At 50.5% G+C, this 23,391-nt stretch overlaps 1 protein-coding gene across 1 annotated transcript in view; it reads left to right on the top strand.

Moving 5' to 3' along the window:
* lilli (AF4/FMR2 family member lilliputian) overlaps positions 1-17,567 on the top strand; it is a 155,445-nt gene extending 137,878 nt beyond the window's left edge. The window contains exons 10-21 of the mRNA XM_017910859.1: positions 417-450; positions 11,118-11,172; positions 11,628-11,680; positions 11,915-12,437; positions 12,909-13,672; positions 13,752-14,655; positions 14,736-14,875; positions 14,970-15,164; positions 15,255-15,332; positions 15,433-15,529; positions 15,626-15,917; positions 15,990-17,567. Coding sequence (XP_017766348.1) covers positions 417-450; positions 11,118-11,172; positions 11,628-11,680; positions 11,915-12,437; positions 12,909-13,672; positions 13,752-14,655; positions 14,736-14,875; positions 14,970-15,164; positions 15,255-15,332; positions 15,433-15,529; positions 15,626-15,917; positions 15,990-16,099 — 3,245 coding nt within the window. The 3' untranslated portion in view covers positions 16,100-17,567. The remainder of the gene's footprint in view (positions 1-416; positions 451-11,117; positions 11,173-11,627; positions 11,681-11,914; positions 12,438-12,908; positions 13,673-13,751; positions 14,656-14,735; positions 14,876-14,969; positions 15,165-15,254; positions 15,333-15,432; positions 15,530-15,625; positions 15,918-15,989) is intronic.
* The last annotated feature ends 5,824 nt before the right edge of the window (positions 17,568-23,391 follow it).

A 23,391-nucleotide genomic window follows, 5' to 3' on the forward strand; every position in this document is an offset into this window, starting at 1 on the left:
CGCGATCTCATCGATCCGAGCGTGAAAATTCTCGCGATTATGCACGCTGATGACTACGTCGTCCGCTTTCGTAATGGCTAATCGATTCACGACGCGAGGAGGATAGCGAGATCGTGGAAAGCTCGCGCGGAAAATTCGCGACGAGCCGACACCGCTACGCTTATCGCGTATCAAGGACAATATGGAGGATCTAGCGATCGCGCGTGTCCGCTATCGATGATCGAGGAGCGAATATCTCGTGCCAGATGTTCTCGGCGCACCGAATCTCGGCGCAACGATATCATCGTGTCAGTCGACGCGATAGGATCTACCGTGGTCTACTCCGCCTCCTCGATCCTCGTCCTTGGCACGCCGATAATCGAACGCTAATTACCTCAGCCGATGCTAATTACCATCCCCTTTTCTCTCTGTTTCAGAGCGCGAGAGGCACAGCGTCAACAGGCTATCGGCGTAAGTATTTTACACATTCTCGTCGATCTTTCGAACGTTTATATCCCGGGGAAACGATCGATCATCGTTTCCCCGGAACAGCGCGCAGTGGCGCCGAAATCGTCGCGCGCCCGGCGCTTGATATTCCGCGTCGGAATTTATCGATTTCCACCGACTAATTATCCGCGTGGGAAAGGCCTGGACCGCGCTGGCAGAACGTTGATGGATGACGCAGATTTTTCGCCGATCTCGTTTCGCTCGGGAAGACGATTTTTAACGAGACCCCGGGATCCACTCCACGCTGCGCCGCTAAATCGCGTAGATGGCGCTCGATACCAGAGACGCGCCACTCCGGAACCGGTTTAACGAGAATTAATCCGTCAAAGACGGGGATTAATTATGCGTGCGCGCGACTACTGCCTCCCTATCGCCGCGTTTCAATTAAATTCTTCCCCCGATCGCAGCTTTCCGCCCGGACGTCTACATTTCCACGCGCCGGTCTGCTCGCGTGCCGCGTATTTTACAGCGATAACGGTGTCGCGGCGCGAAACTCTTGGGAAAAAAGGGAAACGCAACGCGAGTTGTGGAAGCCGACCGAAGATGTTCGAAAGTTTCCCACGTGTCGACAGGAAGCTGCGTCGCCGTTTCCTCGCCCCTCCCGCGAACTTCCGCTCCGGCGTCTCGCGTGTCTTTCACGATCCGGATCGCCGTGCTTTTCGACCGGCAATTTCTCGAAGCGTTCGCGTCGTCCGTGTTTTCACGGAGAGCCTCGTTATCCCGTGCAATTTCTCCCCGGCCATTTTATTTTCCCTCCTTTCTCCCCGCTTTCTCGGACGCGGCCGGACGCGATACTCGGAATAACACGCGCCATCGCGCTGTTTACGATACCCGTCGCGAACGTTGTCAGCGAACACGTGACAAAGGAGGCGGTAGATAGAGTCGGCTCTTGCCACATTCCGAGATGAAATCGCCGACTACGTAGTATTTACTGGCAGTATGCGGTCGCGTAATCTCGCGAATGGTTAATCGGAATCGTATATCGTCGTGCCTACTGAATTTGCATACCGCGTAACTCGCGCATCTCGCGTCGCCACGCTCGAGCCCGCCATCTTCCCCGTTTCCGCGCGCCATCCTTTTCTCCTTCGCGCAAGGGACGCGATTGTAAAAGAGGAAAAAGGAGGAAAGAGAAATTGGGTAAAATTTTCGGTGGAAAATTCGTCGACGGAAAAATAGGATGATGCCGTCGGGATCGCGAACCCGGGTGCGGAGCTGCAGGCACTGGGCTATTTAGGGGGTCGCCGGACGCGGCGCAATATCGCTGGAGATTAGTGAGGCTGTATCTTTATAGATCGGGTCGGACAATTTCCTGAAATCGGCGCATTCCCCTATCGCGGCAGAAAGAAAATTAACGAGCCTCGAAACGGTAGGCAGAACACGTTCCCACTTTCATCCCTCTCTCGCAGTCGGTTTTCGGCCATCGTAACTGCCCTTAATAACCCTGTCGGGTCCCTCGTCGGCGAACTGGGTCGTATCGTCGAGGACGACGTGACTTTTCCGACGCGATCGGGAACTCGGTATCGAGGTAAACAAGATTCGATTCTCCGTCGTTCTTCGACTCGTTAACTCGCATTCCGACGAACGGGGACTCCGGGGGGGTGCCACCAGGGGCTCCACCGTTTCGTTCCCGTGATTCTAAACTCCTCGCGCGTAATGCAAACATCGGTACGGGAGATAAAAGTCGTCGCGGGGAATCGTGGAAAATGTAAAGGAAAGAAAAGGAAAGAAAGGGACAGGAGGGGGTTGCAAGAGATGTACAGGATTCGTCGTGGACGAATTTGCGACGGTGCGTGAAGGTTCGTCAGAGAGGTGTCAGTATCCCGGGGGTAATCAAGGTCGGTGGAATTCGGTGGAGCGTTTGGCAAAGGTCGGATGGGAATGAGGAAGAGGCGAATGGACGAGCGCGTCGGGCCGTTGGAATTAACACGCCGCTTGGGCGCTCCGTTTTAAGGGGGCGCTCCGATCGGCCGTGTGCACGCGATATAGTAGTCGGACGTGTATCATCGGCCCTAATTGTTTCCTGGCCCGTAATCGCCGTCGTGCCTTCGCTCGGAGACCCGAGGTTCCAGCGGAACAGGTGTGCGTCCGGTCACCTTTCGGCGCGTTTCGGCGCGTTTCGGCGCCGAGACCGATTTATCTTCCGCGGCGAGGAGTCGAGATACACGGGGGGAGCATCGGCGCGAGGCGGTTAAAAACTTCGCGGCGCCTTATCGACTCGGACACACGGAATCGCGCGGCTAATTAGCCCTCGGATTCGGCCGCGTCTTGGATTTCCGTGGCACGATAAAAACGGCTGGGTGTATTTTTTCCGCGGAACCAGCGACGATGCGCGAGAGGCTCGTGCGTTATCAGGCAACCGGCTCACGGCCTTGTCCAATCCCGATAACGTCGGGCTCCCCGGCTCTGCGCGGGACGATAAGGGATTTCGTTGCCCGCTCCGCATCGCGATAAACCCGCAATTTTCATATTCCTCGTCTTTGTCTTTTCCTTCGCCGATCCCTCTTAATTTTCTAGCGCGAGCGGTTATCGTGCCCGCTTACCCGCTCGAGTACGAGTACGAGGCTTTGCCTCGACAAAAGCGTATTTCGCGTATTTACCGCGGCAGCGAGGAATTTTTCGAGCAGTCGCGACTGCCGCGATTACGCTTCCCTGGTTATCGACGTTATCGCGTCCACTTTCACGTATCGGCGAACCCCTCGCGGTCTCGACTGCGCGTACGCGCGTGGGGGCCCGGTCGAATCGGGGGAGACAAAGATCGACGGCGTTGAATCGCGTCGATTCGATCGGTGTCGGTTAACCGAAAGCGGTATCATCGAGGCTAATGGGATTCATCGAAACTCCGTCGTTCGATGGAAACGACGACGCCGCGTAATTCCTTAAATTCAATTTTCACCCCGGGCAAACGCGCGGGCTGCGGGGTAGCAGAAGCTGCAGTCGTTACCTCGTGGATAAGCTTCTTCTCGTAAAATTGATCGAAATTATCGAATTAACCCCTGACCTTCCTCGCGGGGATCTCGATTAAGGTATTCGCGTGGCGCGAGCTTCCGCGGAGTCTCGGGGCTACGAGGCTAGGAGCCCCGGTTATCGGGCGAAATAACAAACTCGACGCTTACCCCACGGGATCGAGGGGGCCACCCTCCGTTCGCTAACCTTTGTCGCGACAACGGGCTCTGGAAAGACCATCCAAGTCGATACACTCTCGACGAGCTGGAAGATTCGTCGCGAGGACGAGGCCGATTATTATCCCCTCGCCCCGGGGGTGGCTCGACTGGTTCTTGGGAATTAACCACCGCGGTAATTTTTCCCGATAGAAGGCGGGTCGGGTGGCGTCGGGTCGTATTCTCCAATGGAAATCGAACCGCGGTCGCAGGGGGATGAAATGTATGCGTGGAGGGCCGTGACTCGAAACCTCCGGCTGCCTGAGAAACGCGGTGGAAATGGAAGCGGGGAGAAGGAGCTTTAACCGGCTGTCTCTCAGGATATGCCACGGCTTTTCCACGGTGTTAACTAAGACGCGGATTAAACCGGATCAGCGTGATCGTTGATCGAGCACCAACGGCTCCCGTCGCCGTCCGTAACTCCGTTTGTTCGCTCTTAACTGGTTTTCCGGCTCCGTTTAAAACAGTCGAGCCGTCATCGATGGTCGGAGGAATCTCGTTATCTCCCTCTTCGTCGAGCCACCCCCGAAATATCTTGCGCTTTTCCGGGGGCTCCGCCGAGGACGAGAAGGGTGACACGGAGAACGGTGCGCGCGGACACACGGGGGCCATCGAGGACAAAGAGGAACAACGCGGCGATGGCTCGCGTTGCTGGAAGTCGTTTTATTGGCGTTAAATCGAGCCGTGCGGAACGGTGCGCCTAAGCAATTTCGCTGGAACAAGCGTGTCGTTATTCAATTTATCTCGAACCCCGTTCTCACGGAATCCAGCCGTTTAAGCCGACGATACACCGACGATACGCCGTCGATTATGCGATTCGCGTGGAAACGCGAAATACGCTCGCGTTCCGTGCGCGCCGATTTTTCTACATCCTCCCCGTCGATTCCTCCGTGTTCGCAACGCCTTTCAGACGCGGGGGACCGGTGCCCCGGCCAACGTGGAATTAACTCGTGCCTCCGGCCGTAGCGTTTTATTCGCAGCAAGGATCAGTTACGCGACCAATCGTCCTTCTCGGAATCGAATTGCCGGATTTTTGCGCGAAAACGGATTTGCCGGTGCCCGATCGCAGATTCGCGAAAGTTTCGCGAGTCCCGAATCCTTTTCTGCTCGAAAATTCCCCCAACGCGACGAGGAGAAGACGAAAGCGAATCGACGCGTCGATTCATCGTGAAATAAACGCGTCGCGGTTTTCCGCGTGCCGACGAGGTTTTATTAATAGAAGGGCGGAGGGACAGGTGGGCGACTGGTTTCGCGCGGATATTGGGGGGACGCGACTTTTTCACCGTCGCGACGTCGCGTCGATCGACGAAGGGGCGTCGTTTGATTCGCCGCGCGTGTCTATTTTCGCGGTCGCCACGAAATTAACTCGCTTGCCGATGAACCGGCGACACTGCGCGTCCCGAACAACCAGAGAAATCGAGCTGATCGACGACTAATTAACGCAGGGATACTTTTCGTTGGTATTGGGATTATGGGTAAAATGAAACGACTATCGTTCTTTGTAATTATCTTTATTCCATGCTTAGAAACGTGTATCTTCTATATTCTAACTGATGAGAGAGATGAAACTAGAGCGATGAAAAGGGGTACATGCAATTGCAGTTCCTCCCGGCCCCCTAATTTTTATCCGCAGCGCGAAGTAAGCGCTTCACGCGTTCCCGGAACCCCTTCAACGCACATAGTTCAAAGATATGTTGGAACCCGGATTTCAATATACGATACGGGTTCTAGCAACAAGGCTACGTTGGAAAAATACAAGTCGGTGGAGAGGAAAGAAACTAAACTGAAACTGGCCTTTCGCAAATTTTCTTGGTGATTATATAATGTTAGTTTCTGGTGGGGTGAAGATGGCCATTGGCCCTTAGTGAAAATAGGAACGAGTCGATTGATTCTGGACTCTGAAATTGGTCTGCGTTTATCAGCCAGGCCCTTCTAGTGACTAAGGGCCAACGAATAGTCATCCAACAGATATATCTATTTCTCGTAGGAGATTGACTTTTGCATATACGTCAAGACGCATGTTATTTTCAACAATTGGCAAATATAAGGAATAAGAGATGCTGTTTTATTCTGATATATATTTATTAGGATCTGTATGAGGCTTAGGAGTAAGGTATAAATTAAAAGGCTAGACTGATAACTGATCACGCAACTAACACTCTCATATCCACTCTTCGTTAACGATGATACATCAAAAAGGTAGGGCACTTTTAATCCCAGTTTGCCCACAGGGTTAAACTCCGTAAAGGACTTCTCTTGCACGTCTTTGCACCCTGTCTTCTTTCATACTCGTGCTACTCTCTTTCTTAATCATGCATTTCTAATAGTCTTGCAATCGGTGGATCACGTACCCTAATAACAGTCCGAATATTCGGTCTGAACCCTAGGCTGCTGTTTATCGTCCATCATCAGCTAGGTGGGACCAAGTGTTCCCTTGCATTCCCTCTGAAACCCTAGCATTCCTATATATATATCTATTATACCTGACATACGACTGTTTGCATTGTTATGTGATCTTCCACTACCAGCTGTATTAATATTACTTGTATTTGCAAAACGATCAGCTGCTGAGATAAATTGTCTTATCAATATTCTCGATAATACACCAGTTACTTCAGATTTAACTTGCTGACCATGAAGGTTACAAGTTTCTACATTCCTACATTAACCCTTTCGATACGAATGCATTTTTCGATGCACTGCTCCCACTGAACGAGTCATCGTTCAACGCTAGAAGTGTCGTCTCTCTCAAGTCATTTCGTCAGTCTGAAATCTCATAGCGTAAAACAAGTGCAAAACGCTTGCGATGGGTACCCATGAAGATAACAAAAATACTCTGCTCGCGAAAGTTCTCAGGTAACTTAAGTCACCGTTCATACACACCGTCAGGCGTTGGGTAGGACTATAGTCACCGGCTCGTATCGAACGGATTAAAAGCAAAGATTCGTTTCTGACCTTCGTACGTCCCTCGGAAAATTTCGAATTCCTCAAACGACGCGTGCTTTTACACCTGGCCGAAGATCGTACACGCGCGAAGCGCTTGCGAAAATTTTATTCCAACGCGCACACGACTACTGTGACGTTACAGGGTGCTTCCTCGGAAGCTGCGAGCTGCAACGATATTCGGAAATTTCATAGAAAAGCGAGAGGAACGCGAAGCGGAGGAAAAAACGGGAAGGAAAAGCGCGCGATGCGTTTGACGCGAACGTTGAATTCCGAAAACGTTATCCTGCGCGAAAAATTCAATTTGCCGCGGCGCATTGTGCCCCGTAACTCTTTTGTCGGGACACGGTGGACGAGAGCCGCGGGTTAATCCGAAAATTCTATGGTCCGCCGATTAAAGGCTAATCGTTTAATCCCGCGTGCCTCGGACTCGTCGCGCGCTTTTGCGTCGCCTGCAGCGACGTCGTCGAAGCTGCACGCCCCTTCTCGATCGGCTGTGATCGTTAAAAACCGCTGTTCCCCGATCCTCCTAGTCGTTATCGTGGACGCCTTGTCGCGTCGTCGCTTTCCGCTCGGAAAATACAAACAGATGGGTCGACTTCTGCTCGCGAGTGGCGCGCGTGTGCTCGCAGATGCGGCGTATCCGGAAGCTGGCGACCGCGAGAGAGGGTGGAAATGGACGGGGGAGCTGATCCGTGGGACGGAGACGCGTGGCGAAGACGTCGGGACAGACGTGGGCGCTTAGGCGACGCTGAAAGCGAGAAAGGGGGTGGTCCCGTGTCGGGGTGGTAGAGGCGCGCGCGTGTACCGAGTGCAGCTCGCGGAAGTAACTCGGATGCAGATGGCGTACGACCAGAAAAGGCAAAGCGACCGGGGGAAAAAGCTAGCGCGAGGGGTTGTAGCCGAAACGCGAGACACCGAGAACCGGAGGAACCGCGCGGCTGCGAGGACGAGGGGGGTCGCGCGGGGGTGCGTGGCCGGAAGTCGAAGGAAGAGAGACAGGCGACCGGCGGCGAGGCAAGGGGAAGTATTAAGGGGTTAAAAGAGGACCGTTCGAGGGCGAGACGCGAGGGGGGTGGTCGCGGTGACGGAGACGAAGCGCGTGTATATCCGCGGGAGGCAGTAGAAGCGCGTACCAGGGGGTTAAAAGGGAACGGAGAGGGACGACTGCGATGTCGGAGGGTTGGAAGGGAGAGAGAGAGAGAGAGAGACGGCGGAAAACGCCGTGACGAGAACGGGGGAGGAAACGAGAGGGGGGAAAGAGGGCGAGAGAGAAACACGTTGGTATACACGCTGGAACTTCCGAAGTTATTCGCAACAGGCAGCTTGCTAGTCTGCCTGGTGGAATTCTACGTTCCACTACCACCACCGACTTTATTCCTTCTCTTTCTCCGTTCCTCCTCTGTCCTCTCTGGTCTACCCTGTGCTTCATCGCCACCTACAACGATCCACCGTGTACACACCCTCCGTCCTCCATCGGCCTTCTGCATCACCGACAGCCTCCTTCCATACTTCCTGCGCCTCGTCGTCCCTGTTTCAATAGCCAGCACGAACTTAGCGTCGCAGTCGGCGACCGCCATCGTCTATAAATGCTCGTGGAGCGAGGAATGCGATGCCCGTTTCGCGAAACACTCTCTTCGGCTTTAATTATTATGCAACTCGCACGGTCATCGCGCGGTTCGACCTATCCTCTCGATGGTCTCGGAATACTCGATCCCTAGAGAAGAACCCTAGATCCGCGAAATCACCGGTTTCCTTAGACACCACGGGTGCTTCTCGACTGGTTCTCCAGCCGTTCCCGACCGTTCGGATTCGGTAATTAGGTAAACTGCGCTCTAAGCGGTTCGTTTGCTTACGTGCTCCTTTGCGTTTACCCGGCTTAATTAATTCTCGCATTGGTGGCACTCTTTGCGGCCGAGATTCATCGAGCGTGTTCGAGGCGAGCGCGAGCACGTGCCGCTGCCGGAGCGGACAGATAGAGACTGGCAGATGAGCTAATGGATAATAGGCGAACACCGATTGTTCGCTGGAGCGATCCGAATAGCACAGCCTCGTGCTGCTGCCCCTCTCGACCAGTGCTCGCGAGTATACACGCTCGGCTCGCGTTCTACCTCTTTTTAGAATCCACTCGCCTCGTACCCGGAAAACGTCTACCGACGCTTCAATTATCGAGACAATGGACACGCGTGACTCTCTCTGTCTCTCTCCGTCTCTCCACCTATCGCCGGGGCGTCGTCCTGCGAACAATGTCACGTGTCCATTCCGCGTGAATTCCGAGAGAGAATTCACCCAGTGAGAGAATGAGAGAGAGAGAGAGAGAGCTTGAGACGACGAGGACGAGGACGAGGATGAGGACGAGGGTCAAACGTCCCTGATAGAAAATAGATCGTACGACGGGGCCACCGAGCGTTTAAATCCGAGCGAAACCGGATAACCGGATTTCCCGTTGGAATAAAATATTCCATTGAACGGGAGCTCGCGGAGAGGATTCGCGGGAAATTCCGGTCCCCCTTTTTCGTTGCCAATTACACGCGGTCGTCGTCAAAGCGTTTAATTCGATGAAAGGGCAGCCGTAATAACGTCGCGGCCCTTTCTTTTTTCCACGGAAACCATTCACACCGGTTCCCAGCGGAGCCGGATGCTCGCTCTTGTCCGCTCGACACCGCTGCATCCACCGCCTCCGCCGTTACCGCTCGTTTACTCTTCTCGCGCGTACGCGCACGCCGCACACTCGCCGCGGATCACGCGAGGTTAAAGAAGAGCTGCCTCCCAGGGTTCAGGCAAACAGGTTCTGCTCCTTTTCCGCGATCACGGGGCCGCGTTAACGCGCTGACAGATGGAAATGGATTCCAGCCGCGAGTACCGTTTTCCTTCTCGCCTCGCCGCTGGCTTCCGACGTTCTGGGCCCGACCGTTTCGTCTCCCGTTTCGATCATTACCGAACCGACCGCCATCTCCACCAATTTTCCTCCTCCTCCTCCTCCTCCTTCTCCATTCGTATCCGTATTCCGCGCGCGCTTAGACCATCGCGCGCGTACCGTTTCGAGCCGAGAAACCGTGCCAAGAAGAAGCGCAAAGGAGACGAAGACGTAGGAGAGGGAGGAGGAAAGAAATCTGCCGAGAATAAGATCGTTGAACTTTGCTAAACGCCACTTTGTACCTTGCCGTTCTTTCGCGCTCCGATAGCGGATAAAGCGGCTGCCTTCACCCGCGGAGGAGGGGCCCGGGAATCCGTCGAAGGGAACCAACGGCACGGCGTCGAAATTGAAAGGGTTCCCACGAGGTCGCCATCCGCCTTTCTCCCAAACCGCGTATTCGTCCGACCATTTTGCCAGTTTATTCTCCCCCCGGTTCCCCGACAATTCGATCCAGCTTCCGAGCCGCGGTTCCAAAGTCCACCCGGAACTTCTAACTGGAGGAATCGATAAAATAGCGTTGGCGGAGGTTCCATTTCCGGGTTTGAGAAAAGCGAAGAATTGGAGGAGAAATGGCTGAAAGAGAACGGAGAGGAGAGGAGTGGACTAAGCAGATCTTGGGCGCACGGCTAGTCAGCCATGTCGACGAGCATCGACGAGGACGCAGGACAGCGTGTTTAGGGTCGATGACCCTCCGCACATCCGTGTTCGGTGCTTCGCGTGTACTTTCCCTCTTTATCTCCCGGCTCGTCTCTCTTTCCTCGTTGCCTCCCCATAGCCACTTCTCGCTGCTTTCCATTTCCCCCCTGTTCGCTGCACTTTACTCGTTCTCAGAGTGGCGTCTCCGCCTCGCGCGTGCCTCGCCGATCGAGGGTGAAAGGACCCTCTTTCTTCTTTATTTCTCTCCTTCCTTATACTCGCTGACGCGCGTTACGATGCTCGTCCACGCACGCCCGTGTCGTTTACCGATTTCCTCCGACTAAACGGAACCTCCGCTATCTTTACCCGGCAGCTCGCCCCCTTCTCTCCTCCTCGATCCTCTCCGTTCCTCTTCGCTCCGCTGCACTCCGCCTTCGTCTTCGTCTTCGGGTGCGGATCTTCCCGTGGAATCCACGACTCGCGGAAAAATCGCGCGACGAAGCGGCGGTGCGCGGCGTGGATAGAGGGTTAGCGCAAGAGTGGAGAGCGAAAGGGAAAGCGAGGAAGGCGCGCGAGCGACAAAGAAGCGCGGCGGAGGAGAGGCGTGCGTGAAACAGCAGTTCCAGAGATCAATGAACGATTGTTTCCTACCTAAGCCTCTCGCGTCGTTCGTGTTCTACAGGTTGCTCCGCGCGTCGGCGGATCCGGCACGCGTTCCGACGCCCCACCCCCGCCATGCGTTCTTCTTCTTCTTCTTCTTCTTCTTCTTCTTCTTCTCGATTCCGATCGAAAGTGCCTCGTTCGAGAACCGGCTCCATCCTTTTTCCTCCCTTTTCACCGCTTCCATTTCGTAATTCCTCCAGTTTCCGCGTTTAACGAGTTTTCTTCGTTTCGCTTCTCGCGCCTCCACCTTGCCGACGAGGTCGCCGGTTTTTAACACAGGATCTTGCGTGAACCTCGCTTCGCTTGTGTTACAGAGACTTGGAGCGGGACTTGAGCCTATCCGAGGACAGCGAGGATGAGACTAGCAAGGTAAAGACATTGAATCGACGAATTTCTTCGTGCGCCATTTTGTCGCGCGCTTTTTTCTTTTTTTTAACCACTTGCGGTGGCAGGAAATTCACAGACGCGTGTGTCAAAACGGTGCAGTGTTTCTGTAACGATTGCCTAACGACGTGTGTACCACGTCGTTGGCGATTCTGTGACAAAAGCGTTACGACGTGCGTCACGCGTGTTTCCAACGCAAGTGGTTAAATCTTCGGTATTCTTGGAAAGATACTTCGTCCACTGGGGAAGGGATTACGCGAGATTTCTGGGAATCTATGCGAACTCTTGGGAACGCAACCGGTGCCCAAATCTGCACCCTCGATTGTCCAGGTTAACGTTTTTATTCGCCAAGTGTCGCGTGTTCGGGGCACAGAGGGGTGAGACCGCGATCGTATTGTCGTATAAAATTAATTGGTAATCGTTTCGCTTTTCTTCCGCAGGAAACGTCATCGCGGACGGCGAGGGGAAACAGAAGCCCCGACCTCACGGTCGAGTAAGTATCCGTTTGTCGATACGCTGGCCAATTAATACTCCTGTTATACAGTTCGATTATCTCGTTCCAAAATTAATGCGGCCGGCTATTTGTAGCTAATTACCGACTTATTTTCTCGTTCCCCTGAAACGAGACTGTATTTCTGGCTCGCCTTAATCCGTTATTTTTCAACGGCCTCCGTTATCTCGACAGAGATTGAGAACGATTGCGATGTAGCAACGATTCGATTTGCAGTCTGTCGACACCCTTGATACCAGCGATGACGCCTGCCCCGCCGCCATTGGCGCCCATGTCACCCATGGGTCTGTCACCGGTGGGTCCGATGTCGCCCACGAGGCCACTCAGCCCCAGCAGACCGTCGTCACCGCCGAAGCAATTGACACCTGAGCAAGTACTTTCCCCTCCGCCGGTTAGTCCTTTAGAATCCAAAGGTTCTCCGAGCCCAACGTTGCACCAAAGGCCACCCAGTCCCTCGGGCCAGGCGCCCCAGAGTTCCGGAAGTGCCAGCTCTAGCGCTAGCTCCGACTCCTGCTCCGACTCCGGCTCCGACAGCAGCGACGATTCCGAGGACGAATCCGGCACCCAGCCCACCAAGGGCCCCTCTACCCCTCCCTCCGTGTCACCAAAGAACGAAAATTTGATCGAGGAACCGCCGCCCGCGGTCGAGGAATCGAAACCGAGGTGGAACCTTAGATCGTTCTTCACCAAAACCACAACGCCGCACGAGGAGCCGAATTCGGAGAACAAGCAGGCACAGGTACTAGTTTTCTTCCTCTTCTTTCGCTCTCTTCTCTACTTTTTTCTCTTTTATTCTTTTATCCTTTTATTCTTTTATTCTTCGTTTTCTCGTCTTCTTCGACGCGCATCGTCTCGATAACGTCCGACCGTTTCCGCTGTTTCATCTCGAATTCCCGATGGCGCGAGGGGACTGGTTTTAATTGGTAACGTTCCGCAACTCGGTAGCCGGGATTGGTTAAGATGTAATCGTAAACCTTTATGACTACCGGGGACTCGTAGTACTCGGTGATACGGAGTACAATCAAAGTTTGGAAACTTTAACCGACTTCGGTGTGCTACGCTCAACTCCGAGTCTAACTTTCGGCCCTATTGTGGACTCGAACAGACTTCCTAACAGCCTGACTCGCTTACCGAGTCTAAGCCACGCGTCTAAATATAATCTTGTCCACTCGGATCGGAACGGTTTCATTGGAAGGTGAAATATTCGCAGGACTGCAACAGGCGAGAGGGTTCTCCGGTGGCTACGGCGGATGCCAGAACGCACAGAGACAAGGCAGCACACGACTGGCAGCTCGACGAGGCCCTCAAGAGGACCCACAACGCGACGATAATCAGTCTGCTCGACAGCGACAGCGATCGTCCCTCGGACCAGGAGAAAGCGCAGCCGGTAGAGGAAAACCGTGCACAGCCGGAGAAACCAAAGGTGGCAGACGCCAGGAAACGAGGTCGACCCAGGAAGCCTACCAAGAGTCCGAAGGATGGTCACCGGACGTCGGACGAAGGTTTGAAGAACGGCAAGCCTCGCAGCAAGCCGAGAGGTGTGGGTAGTCCTATGAAGAAGAAGGCACCCCTCTCGAAGCCCACTATAACCACCAGCGACGATGGAAGCGACGACAGATCGCAGGGTGCGTCCAGCGACTCTGACAGCGATCGACCGACCAGGGTGTCACCGGTAATCCCGCCCGTGAACGAGAAGAGGACCACGTCTAGATTGAGCGGCTCTTCCAGCGAAGACGAAAGTCCGCCGAATGGGAAGAACAACAGTGCCTCCGAGGACGATACCACGCGTTGGAGAAGGATGCCGATCAAGAGAAGCAAACTGGCCGACTCGCCGAAGAAGCAGGACAAGAAGAAGAGTCCCGCGAAAGCGAAACCCAGGAGATCTACCTCGCGGGTGACCAACGTGGTCGGCGGGGGGTCCGATTCCGACAGCGAGTCCGAGTTGTCGGTGAGGAATCGTATCCAGGTCGCCAGGTGAGTATTTCCTATTATTAGAAAATGGTTATTTAGCCGTGTACGATTGTTATTAACGTTTGATTCGTCGCACGCACAGAGTACCCCCTAGGCCAAGGGCTCCGCCGACCCGCGCCACTTCTCCGGAGAATTCGGACAGCGACAACAGTCCAGGTTCGAAGCTGCAGGAGGAGGACGCGGGCAACGTGCAGGACAAGAAGAAGAGCGACACGCTTCGAAAGGTGTTCTCGTCCTCGATGGGCGGAGGGAAGGGTGGTGGTAAAGGAGGAAAAGGTGGGAAAGGTGGAGGAAAGTGTGGCATCTACGTGGAAGAGTACACGACCTCTGCCAATACACCTACCGGAGGGGAGAGTCCGTACAAAAGACCGTCGTCACAGACGTCCAGCGTTATTCAGTCTTTCCCGCCGCTCACGTACGTGAACGGTGTGCCGAGTTTGTTCTGTAGGATCGAGGTGAGCAAACTTCCGCATATATCGCAGCTATCGAGGGGGCAAGAGTTGAGACAGCGCACGGAACTTCCGGACACCAGGCCGTCGTCGAGACAAGCCTCGACGCTGGTAACGCAACCCCCTCGACCGCCTACACCGGAGGAAGGGGAAATCGTGGACACGCCACCGCCTCAACAGCTAGCCTCGGACACGAGGATTCACGGCGAGGCAGCGTTGCTGGTCGACGGTGACCTTAAGAATCGCGCTGTGATCAAGGGCGAGCCTATATCGGACACGAAGAACACTTGCGGCATCGGTGTTGGCGCTGTTGTCGTCGTCGGTGCAGGTGCTAGTGGAGGTGGTAGTGGTGCTAGTGGTGCGGGTAGCGCGCCCAAGAGGAAACGTAATCCGAGTTGTAGTTCTGTGTCCAGTTTGAGTACTGTGTGTTCCGCGGAGACGAAGACGAAAGGGTCGGGCGAGCACAAAGAGAGGAAGAAGAGAAAGAGAAAACATGCCGATGTCGAAGCTGTTACATCCAGGCCATCTTCCAGTCAGGTATGATCGGCTTTTAAATAAATTTCAAACGAGGTGTTGCCGTGCGAGTTTGTTAAAATGGTGATATCCTTATCGAGTAGCAAAGTGATATACAACCAACGAACCACGAACGGGAAGAAAAGCCTGACACCAGTTTGTTGCCGCCACCACCCCCGCCTCAGCGCGTCTATTATTCCTACTTCAATCCTCAGAATGAAGTTTTGGAGGATCAGGATAGGTGGTGAGTAAACGTTCCGCCGGTGAAAACCACGTCCGCCAACTTCCGTTCACGGGGATGGACGCCTTAATTCACTTTGCGTGTTCGCGTGTACCAGGGACCAGAATCAGTACCTGATGGAAGCGAAACGGCTGAAGCACAGCGCCGACAAGGAGTGCGAGCTCACGGCGCAGGGTATGCTTTACCTAGAAGCCGTTCTGTGTTTCCTGCTCACTGGCAATGCCATGGAGTCGGATCCTCTCACGGAGAGGGCGTCGTTCACCATGTACAAGGATACTCTCAGTCTCATCAAGTGAGTACATCTCTAATTAAGCGCGAACCACCACGACCAAGAGTATTTCCTAATTAAAGCGATCTCCGATTTCCCCTTGCCCCGACTTAGATACATCTCTTCGAAGTTCAAGAGCCAGCAGAACAACTCGCCGGAGAGCAGTATACATAACAAGCTGGCCATTCTAAGGTGAGTGCGCACTTTGAGCCTTTCTTGTCTATCGTGATTGTGCCCAGCTAGCGCAAGCGCGTGTGTTTTAAAAACGCCCGTTGTGTCTCGTTCGTTTCAGTCTCTTTTGCCAGTCCCTCATATACTTGAAGCTGTTCAAGATGCGCAAACACGAAGTCAAAGAGAACCAAAAAATCGTTACCGACTACCATCAAAAGGTAAGCGTGCCGTGCACGTTTCCGATCCTTTGTCGTAAACTTGCCGAATGTTCATCGAGTGTTTAATAAATCTTCTTATTTCTCCGCTGCCCACAGCCTGCTCAGGCAACACCGGTACAACCAGAGGGACAAGGTACGCCATCTTTGTCACCGACACCATCACCAGCCGGTTCCGTGGGTTCCGTTGGCAGCCAGAGTTCTGGATACAGCAGCGGCGAACTGGCGAATCGAGGAGCTGCTTCGGGTCAACCGCAGGCAGCTCCGTACGTTAGCGTTCCACTTAGTGTTCACAACGCTATGGCGAAGCAAAATTATCAGTTCAGCTTGCTGCTCAGCTGCCACGATCTCTGGGACCAGGCAAACGCTCTGGTGACGGATAAGCACAGAGGTGAGTCTCGATTTTTCCAAACACGCTAAGCTAACTAGGTATGTATACGTTTCGATTCTTTCGTGTTGGCAGATTTCTTCATCGAGCTGGATGAAAAATTGGGACCTCTCACGTTGAAAAGCTCTTTGCGCGATCTGGTGCGCTACGTTCAAGCTGGGATAAAAAAGCTTCGAGACCTCTGACCACAGTGGCATAGCCCCAGACCGCCCACCCCTAATTATATTACTTCTCTCCCGCAAAACATGGCCACGTATCCAACGATGTACACGTAAAGATATCAAACTATCTTTGTGAATTTGCAAAACGTACGATCGGCAATCGTGTGGTTTATAGTAACGTAACGCGCGTTGAGAAAAAACGTCGAAGAACAAAATGCAAAACAGGGGGAGAAGCCGAGGTATATATTCTCAGCGAATAAGGACTGTTTCGGTGGGGTGCAAGAATTCAAGGTGGTCTGGGGAGCAACGAAGAGAGCGTTCTATTCGATACGACGTTGTATCCGAAGGCTCTGATTATTACGTTTCTTCGTTCGGGGGTTCATGAAAATACGCCCTGGCATTTTTTACAACTCCTAGCACCAACTTTATAGTCAATTCAGAGTTACTCGTCTAACGGTGGAGACAACTATAGAAAGAGGATCGTTATGGATCCGTGATCGGTGCGTAGAGCGAACCTCTTGAACTCTGTGCATAGCACGCGTTACTTATTTTCGAAACGAGAATGAAATGGCAATGTGAAATTCCGGGAACAGGAAAATGGAAATACAAAGAGAGAGAGAGAGAGAGAGAGAGAGAGAGAGAGAGAGAGAGAGAAAGGAATATTGCACGTTCGGAAAGCAAAAAGAAGCGAGGGAAAAATACTTGGTCCCTATTTTTTCGGAGTAATCATTTTTATAAATTAATAAATGGAATCGAAGGAAGATGTAGATGAAGAAGGAGAAGAAGAAGAAGAAGAAGAAGAAGGAGAGGATGAAATGGACCGTAAGGGGAGAAAACGACGAAGGAATAAGAAGTGCCACAGAAGCGCCCGTGTGTTCTCGCTTTACGGTGCGCCGCAGCCGACGTTACCTGAAGCATGAGTTTCGTCTTGGCGATTCGAGTGCGACGAATACACAAGGATATACATATATGCATATAGTTTATTACCTATATAAATATATAAATAATTATAAATATATAGATATGAATATATTTAATGAAAAGAGAACCAACGCGTCAAGCACGCCGACGTTTCGTTTTTAGCAGAAAAGAAACAAACAAATATGGCGGTCGCGCGATTCGTGGGGTTTAGGTGAAATAGACGGGGAGGAAAGAGGAGGAGAGACAGGGACGGGAGAATTTAGTGTGATGTTGCATTTCTCTTCGGTGGAGATGCGCTGCGAGCAACAAGATCAACAGTTGATCCAAACCGATACAACACTACTACTATAATGTCTAACGTCTGTGAACGAAAGACACGACTCTTTTTTGTAGATAGGTTACGAAGGAAAAAGTAACTTAGATTAGATAATTAATACGCAACAAAGAAAACAAAGTTAAACGGTAACAGAAAAAAAAAAAACAAAACAACCAATACATATTATTTACATTACTTAGAATTAAACGGGGAATAAGTAGAGGTTCTAGTGATGAGAAATAAAAAAAAAAAAAAGAATATTCAGATAATTATACATAGTGCATACACCACATTATAAATAGTGCGATTATAAAGGAAGAAAAAATGAGAAGAAAGAAAGAAAGAAAGCGAGAACAAACACCAAACGAAAAATAAAATAGCGTGTAACTGACCTTACACGGGACGTAAGAAGAAAACAGAAAAAGAAAAAAAGAAAAAAAAAAAAACAAAAACAAAAAACCAAGCGTAACGGATAAGTAAGTTGCTCATGTGTATATTTTTGTAAATAGGTATTTGCGAGTGCCGCCGCCTTGAGGGTGACCTGTCGACGTTGAAAACGACGCGACAGGCCGGCCCGCCCCAATTTTTGCTACCACAAATCTTATCGAGAATCAGGAAATTTCTGGTAAAAAAGAAAAAATATTAAAATACACGTACACAAAATATTACATGTCCGCCGAATTTGTCCCGAAAGTTCTTTCCGAGTCCAGTTCTTTATGAAGCTTGCGTTACGTTCGAATTCTTTTCTTGTGTATGTATATACATATACACGTACACACACACACATATATATTTCTTTTATCGTTGTTTTTTACGTTTTTCGATTAACCACCTTTCATCCGTCTCTCTCGAATCGTTTATAGCATCCGTTCGATACGCTTCCTTTTCTTTTTGTTGTTTCTTCACCGACAAAATGGAAAAAAGGGGGAAAAATTAAAAAGGAAGAAAGAAAACGTACTTTTGCCTTTCTCGATAAAACGGCGAATTCGATTTGATGCGGCCATTGTAACGAGATGAAAACGGGAAGGAAACAGGAAGGGGAAGTGTTAGCGGCAAGTTTACTGGCGCGCGAGCATCCGAGGGGTGGGAATCATTCATTGGACCAGAATCGTAACGAACAATTTATCACGACAATTAGTCAAACATATCGAAAATTGAATTGAATTAAATCACGGAATAACCGGAGACTTTTCGTTAGAATTTATCAACAATAGCGAGGAACGAAAGTGAAGTTGGACCAATCTGTAAATTTGTAAGGGTGCTTAATTAAATGCGTCGCGTCGGCCAGTTCGTTGCTAACGCTTTTCCACGCGGAGAAAGCAATTTAAAAAGGAAATAAGTAAAAAAAGAAAAAAAAAAAAAATGGTAGGAAGGAAGGAAGGAAGGAAGGAGGAACAAAAGAAGCAGGCATGGCGGAAAAAACACTGGAACCGTGACAAAGGGATCGAACACGAGTTGACGAGACTCAGGGGGGCCCATATAGAGTTACTAAGCGCGGTCCAATGGTTCACGGGATACAATTTTATACCTCGTGTGCGCGTGCACACGGACTGAAGGATAAAAGAGACTAAAAAAAGAGGTCTATAAAAATAAAAAAGAAGTTTTGATATTTTCGAGACACATATTTATAGCGGATACGTATAATATCAGGCCCTTCGCTCTCGTCAGCCCATGCAGAGAAACGCAGAGGCGAATATACCAGAGGGACACACACGACACACGCGATATATGTACATACACGCGAAATTTAGATCTTTTGCGACTCGTGCAATTCGGCTGTTTGCAATGAAATCGAACGTGTCCGCGCTTTTATCGAGAAAATATAGTAGTTGCGTGCAAGGGTGGTGTTTTGCGTGGTGCAACGTTCGTCGATTGGGGCAAACTGCCCGCCATTAGTCCAACATTATTTCATTTACCAATCTCGTTTATTTCTTAATCCCAACGACATCGTTTTTCGTTCGCTACGCGAGTTTTCATAGTTTTATTTCTTCTTTATTTATTTTCCTTTCCGTACTCGCGCCCCGATTCGCCGCCTTTTATATACATTTTTCTTTGCCCCTTTTATTTTCCAATCATTCTTCTGGATCCTCGCGCCGAGAGGCATTCGTTTTTTGGACAAGTTCTACGTTCCTACCAATCTCCAAAGAGACAAACGAGCGAATGGTGCTGCCGTTCTGATATCGCCAAGATTAGGGGTTCCTTTGGTGGGGAGGCAGACATATAGTATATACTCGAACGTTACGCGCGTTTTTCATCCATGGTTCCGTTTTTTCTTCTTCCTTTCTCTCGATTCGTTTCTTTTTTTCTTCTTCTTCATTTTCTTTTTTCTTTTCCTTTTTTTCTACCGATCTGCAACGATCGATTCGCATCGGGTCACGTGAGCCTTTCGCTACGGTTTAAAGAAAGTTTATCGTCACCTATATATTATATTATATAATTATTATTGATTTATTGGTACTACGATCGTTAATAATTTTCGAGGTATTTATAGGAATGAATGTGGGGGGTGAGAGAGCGAGGCAGGGAGCGAGAGAGAGCGGGTGAGAAAGGAATGCGTGTTCTGTGTGTGCGAGCGTGCGCGTACGAGAGACGTGGAGCTTGAGAGGAGAGGGAAAGAATAGAAAGAAACGGTTAAACAATGCATGTCGCAATGACAATTGTATATTGTACCTAACACAGCAGCAGAAACGATTTTCGATAACTGAAAGAAGATACATACGCCGAGCGTGTATATATACATATGTATGATATATACATATAATAATCTCGAGATGTTCGGTTCATTAACGTTTGATTTTTGTCTTCTTTACCCGCTACGCCGTAAACTGTAATATATTTATATACACGTATACATACAACTCCCACGGAACACGAACACGTACACACACAGGAGGACATCCACTTACCAGCATATATATGTAAACATAGAGACATGCAATCATAATTATATTATTATATTAATAGTATTATACGATCATTATTTTACTATACTCTCGTATACGGTCGTATCGCGTGTAGTACCTAATTCCGAATCGTAAACGCGTTGCTCCAACTCCACGGAGAACTCTCTGGTCCTCGCCAACGTCCATCATCGATCCACCGTTGCGAAAATTCGCCCCCTCGAAACACCGTGTGAAGCACGAGAAGAGAAAAGAACTCGTGGCTGAGCAAGAGAAGCCAGAGAACCGCGTTCGATTCCTCGTTCCACGATAAGGGAGCCGTATTTCTACCTATATTTCTACCACACCACACACACGGGGAAAGATGGGGGACGAAGAGGACGGGAGAGTTCGCGTTCACGGTGACGAGCAGCCGTACACTACTAAGTAGCAACGAGCAATGCACAAGCAATTTATTAATTAGTTACATACCGCGCGACGCGATCGACGCGCGACGAGGACTGTGGACTCTGTGCACGATTCGAAGGGTAGTTTCTCGTTCAAGCCCGAAACGTCGCGATAGTCCCGAAGTGGAAGAGAAAGCGGAAGGAAGACGATGAGGAAGAATAGGAAGGGAGAATAAAAGGACAAGCAATGTCGGCGTCTACTTTCGAACGACGCTAGACACTTGGTGACTCTAGTCTGTCTCGTTCCCGAAGTAGACTCTCTACCCTTCACTCGTGAGAGTCCCGCACACGGCTGGCAGGGAAATTGAAATCGCGCGGCGATCGGTCACGCTTGACAGAGATCATCTCAAAGAGACGGCCAGACAGACGAGCAAACGAAACGAGCAAACAAGCAAGCAAGCAAGCAAGCAAGCAAGCAGATCGCAGGATCGAAAGGGAGTAGTGGCGAATGCGCGCGTGAATGCACGGAAGAGAGAGGCAGAGAGACGGAGAGAGAGTGTGTGTCTATGAGTGTGTGCTTTGCGTGGGTGTGAGAAAGGGACACAAATAAGTGGAGAACGAAGCAATAAAGAGAGATACATAGAATGGCAACCGCACCAAGGAGAGACCAAACTCGCTTAACGAAAGATAATTACTTACTTACTTGCTTTTTATTTATTTTAATTATTAATATCGATTGATTCGTTGATGGATTGATTAATTAATTATTGTATTTATTGGCGCGGAAGGCTGAGACGTTGGGGTTCGCGTTGCACGCGGAAAGAGAGAGAGACGTCGATCGATCTAGCACAAGTACTCGATCCAACAACCACCCCCGAGCAACAGAGAAAGCGAACGAACAAGATTGCACGAGCAAACATACACACCGTTCGACACGTATCCTTTTTTAGTTCTTACTTAAGCTTAACCACTCGCTCCGCTTTCATAGCAGACATACTCGATTTTCCATTCGACAAAACGGGATCGAGTTTCGGGGGAATCGATCGTGATCGATCTTTCGTCGCGCAACCACCGTTTTCCGGGTCTCGAGACCCGGTCAGTAGACAGCTGCCACGCACAATTCCGTGGTCGGCCATTTTGGATCGGCACCCCGCGTCCTTCGATCGAACGAACACTCCGTTTCGCCGAATGTTTCCTCCGGATCCGCGAAATCTCTTCGGGGAGGCGATCAGTCGCGATCAGTCGCGCATGTTGGGGTACACGGGGGGTAAAGCGGAGTGGCGGGGGGTCGCGTTCGCAGAGTTCGGTCGAATCGCATGAATCGCGGGGGTGCGAGATCCGGTCGGTCGCGACTCGAGGGCAGGGTTCTTCTCTTTCTTTCCGCCATGTTGGATCCTCTTCGATCGGGAACGCGGAGATCTTGGACGGGTGGACACGAGGTGTATCGCGTCACCTCGGTGAGATTTGCCTGGAGAACCGACCTGAAACGCGCTGACAAGGTACAGGGGTGTGAGAGTTAAAGGGGTTAAAGGGGGGTTAGGGGAGAAAGGAGAGAAACGAGACGAGACAGTGAACGGGGAAGAAGAAAGACCGTGACAATATATACATATATACATATATATATACATATATATATCTATATATTTGCAAGATATTTTGCGAGCAGGGCTTTTTTATCTATTTTATAGTAATCTCAGCTTAAGCGGATTGAGAGAGAGGGAGAGAGTGAGATATTGTTTTGCTAAAGACGAAAAATAAAATACACAAACACGGTGAATAAAAGGGGAGAACAAAGGGAGAGTGGGAGGGACAGAGGAGGGGGAAGAATATAATTGGGACAAAATGGTTGGAGGAGGAGCGGGGTAGAGGGACAGAGAGGGAGAGTGAGAGAGAGCGAGAGAACGGGAGGGAGAGAGAGAGAGAGAGAGAGTGAGCGAGCGAGCGAGAGAAAGAGAAAAAGAGAGTTTTAATGCGCAGCTGACAAACGGTTTGTAAATTGCGTACATAAAAGATAGGTAAATAACCGTCGGCTGATAAATGAAGACGGTTTCACTATGTCGTATACTCTACGTTTTGTTTGTTTTGCGCCTTAGGCTTGCATTATGATTAATCTGATTATTATAATAATAATGATGATAATTATTATTATTATCATTATTGATTATTGATTATTATTATTATTATTATTATTATTAGTTATTATTATTATCACCGTCATTATCATTATATTCTTATTATCATTATTATTAATTTTATATCCTTCGAATGAACAAATTGTTTAAAATAAAGTGAAGGAATAAATACAATATTGACCAATCAACATCCATTCTTTCGCACCAGTTCCGGATTCAACGATACCGAAACTTCTCCTCGTCGCGCGTCGATCAGCGTCGTTTTGAATTTTGCTGAAATTACCGCGATCGATGATTCGAATTCGAAATTTCGGTGTTCCTTTCGACCTGATTAGACTTTCGTTATCTAATTACCGGCTGTACCGTCAAACCGTCTTCGTCGTGCAAATATCGCTTATAGGAGCCATGAAAAGTCAAACGACAAATTCGGCAAAAAATTTCGCCAAACAACTTTGCTCGAAATTTTCGATTCTTTCCGTCGCGATTGGATCATTCCCGCCATCTAGAGATTATCCACATCTGCCTTTCTTTGGCGAAACGCTTGTCAGCTCCTCGAGTCCTGGAGAAAAGGCTTTCCAGCATCATCGAAAGCACCAAGGACAGCGAATCGAAACACCCTTTCGCTTACGGTATCGTGCTGGACACGTGACGCGAAACACCC

Source organism: Eufriesea mexicana, unplaced genomic scaffold (assembly GCF_001483705.2).
Source record: "Eufriesea mexicana isolate 0111107269 unplaced genomic scaffold, ASM148370v2 scaffold107, whole genome shotgun sequence".
NCBI lineage: Eukaryota > Metazoa > Arthropoda > Insecta > Hymenoptera > Apidae > Eufriesea > Eufriesea mexicana.